This window comes from Geospiza fortis, unplaced genomic scaffold (genome assembly GCF_000277835.1).
Source record: "Geospiza fortis unplaced genomic scaffold, GeoFor_1.0 scaffold186, whole genome shotgun sequence".
NCBI lineage: Eukaryota > Metazoa > Chordata > Aves > Passeriformes > Thraupidae > Geospiza > Geospiza fortis.
The window spans coordinates 3,568,845-3,579,183 of NW_005054331.1; the positions used below are offsets into that span (position 1 = coordinate 3,568,845).

General features: G+C 41.8%; 1 protein-coding gene across 1 annotated transcript in view; it reads left to right on the top strand.

Annotated features, from left to right (window-relative positions):
- PLXNC1 (plexin C1) overlaps positions 1-10,339 on the top strand; it is a gene marked incomplete at its 5' end in the record, with an annotated part of 70,607 nt that overhangs the window by 22,349 nt on the left and 37,919 nt on the right. Inside the window, 5 exons of the mRNA XM_031057555.1 lie at positions 1,858-1,927; positions 3,288-3,363; positions 3,484-3,537; positions 7,938-8,077; positions 9,112-9,291. Of these exons, the coding sequence (XP_030913415.1) occupies positions 1,858-1,927; positions 3,288-3,363; positions 3,484-3,537; positions 7,938-8,077; positions 9,112-9,291 (520 nt within the window). The remainder of the gene's footprint in view (positions 1-1,857; positions 1,928-3,287; positions 3,364-3,483; positions 3,538-7,937; positions 8,078-9,111; positions 9,292-10,339) is intronic.

Genomic DNA, 10,339 nt, shown 5'->3' on the forward strand with positions numbered 1-10,339 from the left:
GGGAAATGTCCTTTATTGGCCCAGTCCCAAAAGCCATGTTATCTTGTAATTTTGGAGTATATAGCTTGGTTCTCTGTCGTCACAGACTAAAGCTTTGTCTTAATTCCATTAGCAGGTTTTCAGAGAACAGTTGTTATGGAAGCCAGCTCACCTTGCCTGTGCTTTGTGCCAAAAATGAGCCCTTTGGCAGGTTAACCAGAAGGCTGTGAGGGTAGCTTGTGCCTGCCAGTATTTACTGCTACTCACGTGCTCCTGTGAGCTGAGATCTCTTAGTGGATAATTCAAGTGTGAAGTAACAGTCTATTTGTGGTATCTCCTGTAAAGTGACCTCAGTTTCACAAGAGGATGCACTTGCAAAACACCTTTAGGTATCATTTCCTGGAAAAAACATTTTGAAAATGCCTGCTACTCAGTGCAGCCTAATGCATTTTAAAAGGTCAGTGCAGACCATACAGAAAATAATAGGTTCCATTAATTTCAACACAGACAGAATCAGGAAAGCATATTTGACAGTATTGTTTTTAAAGTATTTATACAAGCTTAAAAGTAAATACAAACTCTGCCAGCAGGAGATAAATTCCTTACTTTTACTTACTACTTCTAGTGAAGTACTTGGAGTATTTTACTCTTTCTGTAGCTCATGGCCTGAGACCTTTCTCATATATTGATTTAGGCAAGTGATTTAGGCAATTGTGTATCAACATGTCAGATTTCTGCTGATAACTAGATTTCTGCAGATGCAAACAGGTGCTTGATGAAGGATTTCAGAATGTCTGTCTATACTCATCCACCTCTTTAAGCATAAAAATGCTGTTAAAGTCAGATTCTGCTATCCGTTTGGTAAGGTGTTTGAACATATGAGTGGTCCCAAGGGCTGTTTCTAACAAGCAGTTCAGATGAACTTTGCAGTGAGCACCCAAGTGCCATGCTGCCTTGTGGAGGTAGGAGATACCTGCATGAGCAACACAGATGTAGCCAAAGCTGGCTTTCATCTAAACAAGCCAGCCTGTGATAAAGACAAAGGGTTTTCTACCTTTGCAAGATAGATATACTTAAAATCCGTGTAACTTTTCTGGATTAAAAGCTAGCTACTTTCTAGCATAGAGAAGTCAGAAAAGTCTTCAAACATGGGTTTCATTTGATCCCAGGCAGCCATTCATTTCACAGACTACACATCTGCAGGCACACAGATGAAAGAGACCATGGCTTAAGTGGTATATATCTAATTCTACTGTTGGATGTGGTATTCTGCTCATAAGGGAAGATACTCTTTCATACCACAGCTGCCAGTGAATTGTTGGTATAGTAATTGCTAGCTGAAATAATGGCAAATTGACTCATGCAATCATAAAAGATTTAAATAGGATGAAAATTGCTACTGCATAGATTACAAAAGGAGACTCTGAAACCAAGTCTGTGAGACAGAAAGAGAGAGAAGTATGGTATGGTGGGGTCTCTTGCATTAGAACAGTCTACTGTGTTAGAAGACTTGAATTCCGGGTCTGATTATACCACAGTATATATCACTCTGTGCTTTTTGAGAGATGATTTTATATCCCTGCTTCACAGTAGCATTTCCTTATCTATATCCTGACAATAACATTACTTTTATTTGTCATGCAATGATGGTATCAAACTTAATTAATATGTGTGTATAAAGCATTGGCATAACTCAGCTGAAGAGTTCTGTGGAAGGATAAAATCTGGTTATTTTTATCAGTCAAAAGCATGAGTGAATGTATAAGAGAAGGTGCATACCAAGTATAGAACAGCTACTTTGAGTTTTCAACTCAGATTATTTCTGAACTCTTATTTCTTCTAATATCCGTCATATACCTAACATGTGCATTTTTCCAGATTGTCTAGTTCTTGAAGCATCACTGTCCTCAAGCTCTTGGAATATCACACAAACATTTCAACTGAAAAAGTAAGAGCCTGATTCTTGTTAAAGTTCATTGTGGGGTTGATGTGTGTGTGTGGGGGAAAGTGACTAAAGTCATTCATCATTCTTTTTTCTTTTTTTTTTTTTGTATTTATCAAGGAACTACATGGCACTAAAGATAGTCAGATCTGTTTTCTTGGCCCACTTCCTCCTCCTTCTCTTTTTTTTTTTTCCCATAAAAAGCTACTTCTTCTGATGACTCCCTTATTTAATGGGACTGTGGAAACTAACTGTAGGAGAGTCATTACAATGACTGAATTTATGACAAGTGCCTGAAGAGATAATAAAGGATGTCACAATAAGATTAAAATTCTTTTTGTCCTTGTGTGAAAGGTGGGCTCCTGGTACTCAGTGTAAGGCCTAGATTAGAGAAGTCAAGAGATTTTTTAAAATCACTTTGTGAAGCTGTTTTAAATTAGACCCAGATGCAATTTAAATATGCTCTATAGGTAACATGAATATAATTAAACCAGAAAGTAACATGTAATCTGCTAATAGGAATAATGAATACTTATTCTTCTTTACACATTATTTTTCAGGCTCTCTGTTGAGAGCTGGCAGAGGAAGCATTCATGCCCAGTACGTGGCCTAACACTTTATGATAGGTGGTTGTTAATATTTAGAAAGATCTGGCTAATATATACTGTAGGTAACTACAGTGTTCCCATTCAGAATGCTCCTCCCCTATGCAAAAAGGCTAATTCGTGGGATGAAATAAAACTCTTTCTTTTTGGGAAGTGGCATATCACTTCCCTGTCCCTGGAGGAACATGGGGAAGGAGCTGTCTTTCTCAAAATCAGAGCATTTCTCAGCGTGTTTGGAGAGGGATTGTGCTGCTCTTGGCTCTCTTCCATATTGATAGAGGCATTGCAAAGCAAGATAGTGACTAACTAGTTTCAGAACAGGCACATTTTTTGGTAGATGAAGGCTATAGCAATGCTTTCTAGCACTACACACATGGAACAGAGGTTCAGATAAGCTGGAAAAAATCAGTGATGGTTTTCTGCCCTTTTATGGTTAAAAAGTACTACCTGGCTACTCAATGTACTGGAGTAAATCATAGTAAAATGTAACCCAAAGTGTTTCCTCTGCTTCCTACCTTTTTTGAAATTAATGACTCTCAGCATCTCAATACAGATTGTATTTCATACTAAATTTATTCTCACAATAAGTACAGCAGAACAATGGGCTTGGAGGGTAAGCAGACTTTTGCCCATCCCATTACATGTTTGCTTGGTTGTTCCCTTGGGTTTATGCTCTTTTCTGTCACTTGAAATTTGACATTCATGACTGAATCTAGATTGAGTCCCTGTGTCTTACAAAATCTCTGTTTCTGTGTTACCAGCTGCTCACGGTGTATACACAAGGGTGAGTGTGCCAGCTGTGAATGGATACGTGTCTCTCCTGTCACCACCTGCCAGGTGAAGTTTGTTGGGGAAAACTGGAATCCCCTGTGATGCCTTTTCCTTGTATTTTTTTCATCTGAGCAGCAATCTGTCTCTTTTTTATCCTGACATGGTGAAATGCTTATTTTTTTCCAGAATGATTGCAGTGCAGCTGCTTCCAAGGGGATCACCGCTGTGCAGAAAACAGAGGTTAGTTAGCATTTTAGGATCAGCATTATTAAGGCTCTCTGGGTTGGGGGAGAAATTTATTTAAAATCAGAGGACTTTGCAGAAAAAATAGAGAAATGGATGTGGAGGCAGTCATTTACAAAGGAAGGTAATGCAGAATTTGGATTGATACTATTTCTTCTTAGTGCTCTGTTGATGTTAGAAGGTACCAGCAAAAACTTGTGTTTCAGATGCAGGCATTGACTCAGTGAACACTGCAATTGTCATGTGCCTACCTCTAGATGCAGTGTTTACAACATTGCTTTAAATGCCAAAGTCCCTGTATGCTGTATTTAGTCACTCCACAGGAGCCAGTGTGCTGAGGGCTGGAACATGTGAGCTGACCAACAACAACAACGACGACAAAAAAGCAGAACATTTCAGGCGTAATATCTTACCTAGACTTAAAAGCATGTTTGAGTTCTGCTGTCACAGACAACTCTGGGAAACTAGGCCTCAGAGTCTCAAACCTCTTCCTCATTTTATGCAGCCAGATCACAGCTTCCCCTGAAACGTAGCTGCCAGGGGAGCAGAAGGAAGGGGAGGATGTGCCACCCAGTTTCTGCATAACAGAGAAGTGGCTAGAGGATGAGTCCAGGAACTGAAATCCATGGGTGTTAGTAAATCTCTAGTTCACACTTTCAGAAAAATTTTCCTTGTTTCCAGGCTGTAGACAAAACTGGAGATGGATCCACACAAGCTGGATCACTGGGAAGGAAGAAGTGTCGCTAGTGCTGCCAAAGTACCTGCTGAATCTGGTTACTAAATTCTCTACAGAATTCATATAGATTGTATATGTGCATACAGTCTAAAGGATTTATCTCATAGGCCAGCCCTTTAACCTTCTGATCATAGGTTAGCCCTCTAACCACAAGGTTATCCCTTCATTCTTTATGGAACCAAAATGTTTTTATTTTCCCACAAAACTGAGTGATCTTTTTATCGGTGGTTGCTTATGACAGGTGTTAGGAAAGAAATGAGTAGTGGAGAGAAAACTGACTGATGAGTAAGTATGTAGAGATTTGCTGCCTACACTTTCTGGTTTCTGCTTTTCTGTGAGTGATGCACAGTTGTTATAAATAGTGACTTATCTCTAAGTGTTTCATTAGAACTACCCAGACTTTTACTTCTCAAGACAGGGATTACCTCTTAAATTCAGCTGCTCAGCTGATGTTTCTTAAACAAAATCACAAAATACATCTTGTTTTTCACAGAGACGCGTGGGATTGTAATACTTGTGCTTCTGAGCATTAATATTCTGGATTTGATCTGCATTTAAAGCATTATGGCTGGTGAAACAGAGGAAATTCTTCTTTGCTCTGCTTCCAAGTGCATTAATTTGACATTGGTAAATAGTTGGAATTGCCTGGGAGATGGCTTTCTTCCACATGCCTTATCTTGGAAAGACAGTGATGGACAAGGCAGTGAAAGCACCAGAGGCAGTGCAAAGGCAGATGTTTATTTAGAAGTGATTGATCCATTCAGAGAGCTTGAAATTGCATTTGAAATCCTGCTCTCCTTTGACTGCTTGTGCTTTAAGGAGAACATACTGGGGAGTGGAGAAAGAGGATTTGTGTTTTCCCACAACCCCAGCTGAGCATTTAGATTAATATACTTTTTTTCAGTGCCAGCCCCAGCCCTCCTCCTGGCTCCAGCTGCTGGTTGCTATGCATGCACCTTCCCCCTCCCCTACCAGAGCAGCAGCTGGAGTGGTTTGGATTGAGTACCCTTGGCTAGGGAGCTGCTTTGGCTGGAAATAAGTGTTATCTTTCAGCAGGTTATTGTTCGTCTGGGCCACTTCCTCCATGCAGCTCTTCGGGGCTGTGTGTCAGCAATGCAGGAGGGGCTGTGCCAGAGAGGGGCTCCCCAGGGTGGCAGACACTGCTTAACCTGGGCTGCTGCCAGGTACCTCTGTGAGACCTGCAGCCATGCTTACCACACCTCTGAGGACGTGGCTGCCACGGTTCACACAGCCCCAGGGAAGTGTTAGGCTGTCCAGGGGAGGGGGGAGGAGGCTGTAGCTCAGAAATATGGAACTCTATTGAAGCTGACAGGCCTGTGCTGATTTACATTACCTGAGGACCTGGTGCACGCTTTCTGTATGTCTCTTTGCATGCTTACACTTTAATCACATGCCTCACAACTAGTGATTTTTATAAATATCCTTCTGCCTCTCTGCTGTGGCCCTTCTTGCCCCTGGGAATTGCTCCCCCTGCCATGTAGCAACTGGCAGGTCAGGGGCTTTCTGGCGCTGGGGAAATGGGCACTGCAGAGCCCAGTGAGGGCATTGGGTCCTTCCTGTTTGCAGTGAGGAAATCATTGTGTTCTTTTGCTGCTGAGGCAAGTATTGCAGATTATGGCAGTCAGGCGGGGTGGGAGTTGGACTCTTGAGTAGCTGAGGTCATCTTGCCTCGGTGCTGTGTCTGCACTGACTCCAGGAGGCCAAGGCAGGATGCTGTGAGGGACTCGGTGCTGTGCAGCCTCAGGGAAGGTGTGATTGCAGAGGGGATTGAAACTTTCTGTGAACGATACTTACCGTGATTTCTTTGTGTGTAAGAAAAGAAGCAAGGCAGGTCATCTGAAGCACTCTGTGATGTGTGGTGCCTGGCAAAAAGACCAGTGGGAGCCCTGAGGCACCACAGTGAAACACTGCACCCCTGAGCAATGGGTGCCTGGCATTTCCCTCACTGGGGTTCACAGCCCTGATGCAGTCTGGGGATCTCCATGTGTTTGTGTCATACTGTGGTATTCTGGTGCTTCAGGGATCCCTGGTGGTTACCAGTGAGAACCCAAAACAGTATTTTCCTCCTTTCTGTGCTATTTGGCTTCTGAATTTGTGTGAGGATATTGACCTTGGTGCACTGGAGTTTGGACACTAGCAGAAAGATGCAGGTGAAGAAATAGTGGTTTGCTGGCTTTAATCTCTTAGATTTCTGCTTCACTTGTCCCGTCCCAAGGATTAAACTGATTTCCAGATCATCGTGGGAGTGAATTTTCCCCCTCAGGCTGTTTGTGAGGGATTTCCTTTGCCTTCCTCTATTATCCACGCAAGAGGTCATCTTGGAGGCCCTTTTTCAGGACCTCTGGCCCCAGCCTTTGCACTCTCTGGCCTTTTCCTAAGGCACAAGTTGCAGCTTTCAGTCAGTGGTGACAGATGCCTCATTTGCTCTGGAGTGCTCTGGCATTCAGTGAACCGTGGCAGCATGTGGGGACAATGTGCTGGCACCTTTTTGAAATGGTCAAAGTGTTGTGACCCTGATGGTCCCCTCAGGCTACCAGCCCAAAGTCTTAGTGCTGCTTTGGGTACATGAAAATGGTGAGAAAAACCTGTAGGATGGACTTTCCTAGAGGCTGTGCACCAGCACCCTTAACAGGATCAGGAAGACTGAACTTCCCAGTGAATGTGTCCATGGGTGCACAGCAAAAATCAGGATAATCACAATGCTCTAAAAACTCAATTTAAACTAGAAGTACAGGCAGTCTAAAGTTAAGCTAGAAATGGTTTGCCTGAGCAGGTCCCAGTTTGTGGTTTCACATGCGTATTTTCCTGTTTTTTTGAATGTTTCAGTTTGTTGTCTGAAAGATAGACAGAGAGGAAGCTGTCTGTGTGATTGTAAAACTGGGGAAGCAGCAAAACTGATTAAACATGAGATGCTGTCAAAAGTATCAAGCGAATACAGTAGGGGAAAAAAATATCTCTTCTTGCTCAGTAGTGTTAGTAAGTTAGAATAAGTAAACATAGACAAAGAAGAGCACAGTTTTCTGCAAGACTGTGACAACATCACAGCAAACTAGAGTTGTTTCTAAATGCTGGAGAACTTCTTAGCATAAAAATAAGATACCAAAAGACTCCCCTGCAGTTGTTTTATACCTTTAATTCTCTGTACGATTTTGAAAAGACTTTCTAGTAAAGCTAATTCTGGGATACTTTCTCAAATTTTCATTCGAGGATTTCACCCTGCTTCCCCTTTTCAGGTCACCAAAGATGCCTTCATTTGTTCATCTGATCTCTCATAGTGACAGCACCATGGGTTTTGTCTTGACTTTTTTTTTAGTTCTTCAGGGGTCACAGGAAATGTATCATTTCAAGCTGGGTTTTTATGCTACCTACCTTCCAGCATGTCAGACTGTGATTCCTTTAGGCAACTTTCTTATGAGATAAATTGAAATATAAAATATGTAGGCGAAAATAGTTGCTTTGTAATGAAGTTGTGATTGACAGTACTTCCCAGGATTAAGTTAAACAGGATTTAAAATTATTAATAAAAATGTATCCCGGTGCCATAAAATCTGCGTTCCTGAGTGCTGGTTGTTTTTACAGCTGTTGCTTATCTGCCCAGCCTTTTCATAACCAGATCTTGTTTTGCTTTCTTTCCTAATAGCATATCAGCATTCAATCCATTGAACCTTTGTGGATTTCTACATTAGGCAAAAGTGAAATAACAGTCAAAGGAGAAAACTTTACACGTGCATCAGGCATAAAGCTGATACTGACTGGAATCACTGGCTGTAAACCAGACGTGTGAGTTAAACTGAAAAATAACACTATTTACTTTGCATGGTGAAAATTATATCCATTTTGCTCTAGCAATATGGTTGTGTGAACAGCTGTCATATAACTCTCCTCAGCAGAGCAGGGGATACTCTGCACTCCTTTAGTTAAACTTTCACTTTAGATTACCAAAGGATGAGAATGAATTTGGTGTTTGAGTACAGCACAGAGGATGAGCGGGTTGTTCTCTCAGTGGCAGTAGGACAGTTTCATATCTGTGGCTCTCTATGCCTTCTAGCAGGCACCAAGAAGCCAGGTCACAGGAAAGCCTCAGTTTTTGTTTGAATCTCCTCTGCTTCAAAATATTCCTCATATATTCTAGGATTCTGCTTGTAAAGCACAGACACCATGCCAGGGAATGAAATCTCTTGTACAACAGCTCCTGTTTTTCTCTGTTGATGATCACACTGTGTAAGCCCCTAGATAATTAGGCAGTCTTATTCTGAATCAGTTATTTTCAGGTGCAGCTGCAATGGCTGTCTGTGATTAGGAGGCCCATTTTAAATAGCTAGCACTTGAAAAGGTAGTGATCAATTTTTGCTTCAACCATGAATTTTCAGGAAACCACAGAGAAAAGAGGAGAGAAGGAGAGTAAGACAGGAAGTACAGAGAAAGAGGAAGGAGTGAAAAAACAGGAGGAAAGAGAGAAAGAAAAAGAAGAAAGAAAAGGAAAATGAAGATTCTCATTCTTGACTAGCTCATGAAGCATGCTGTTAGCATGGAGAAGTGCACAGTAAACAGCAAAATCACACATTACATAGCCTCATCCCAGGGCTGATTATCTATACTGTTTTGTGTGATTATTGTCACATAGCAACTTCATTCAAAAGATGCCCTACTTTGTCTCTTCAACTCCCTGCTCTCTCTTTCCACCTCCATCTGGCAGCTCAGACAGAGATTCGGTTCTCTTTTCTCCTTATCTCTTGCTGTAGGCTATAGGCTTCATGTAGTAACACCAATAAGTGGCATCTTGTGTTTCAGTGTTTGTTTTCTTTCTTCTCCAGCATTAAAGTCAGAAATGTGCTGAATGATACACAAATGACATTTGCTCTCCCACCAACGCGTAAAGAGGCCAAAAGTATATGTATCCAGGCTAATGGGAAAAAATGTTCACCACCGATGACCCTGCATTATGTTTCTCTACCATCATGTTCTAGAATTACACCAAATACCTCCTGGATCAGGTAAGTTTGTCTTTCTGTACCTTTTATGTATTTATTCAAATGTAATTGCACTGAGCCAATATGAGCCTTCTTCCTTGGCCGGACTGCAGCTGAAGCAACCTTGGAAGGCCGCTGTAAGCTTTGTGTTGGATAAATTTAAGCCTGTGAAGTGATTTAATAGATAGGGTCATAGTAGCTGCAAGATGGATTCTGTAGGCTTCTGCCTACCTCAGGTCTCTACAGAAGTCAAAAGTAGTCTATTCCTACTAAACCTAAACCCAAAACATGGATAGCAGAAATTCTAACTCCAGTTATTTTGATTTCTTGATGCTAATATGGCCTTCATCTGTGAAACGGTATAAAGTATCAGTGGATTGGAAGTGAAGTGAAAATAATCATCATTGCAGTGATGTACACAGACTTGCTTTACAATATGATTCCCTAAAGCCAAAAGAGCCCTTTTCAAGCCTTTGCTATGTTCTGCAGAAAACTCACAGACCTGGTGAAGGACTTACAGTGGTTTTAAAGATATTCTCTGGGACAGCTTTCCACCTGTCCCTCTGCTTTCACAGTTTTTACCTGTTCTCACATTCTGAATCTGATATCTTGTCAAGTGAGGATTGGGCTGGCAGCTGCAGCAGGTGAGCAGCCAGGATGCATGCCCTCATCTCCAGGTGAGAGGCAGCTCAGGCAGCTGGATATTAATAATACCTTAAGCCACTCCAACTCTGTAGAGCAGAGATTGTAAGCCACAGCCCTCAGACACCAGCAGCATTGTGTGCTGAGACAGATGGTCTGAACACTGCCGAGAGCGTTTCCTGTGAGGAGCCTGGCACAATGAGTTTGTCCTGAAGAAGGCAAGAATTAAGCACAGGCAGGGCTGTGCTGGGACAGTGAAACACCACAATGCTCTTTCTTTGAGACAGAATATTAAATCATGGTTGATTTCCTTGGCTGCATAAATAGAAAGAAAGGTGAAGAGTCCCTGAAAAGGAGTATGCATGTGTATGCAATCAAGTCCTGTGGTTTTGGGGCAGCAAAAGTATTTACCATGACATTATGAGGAAAG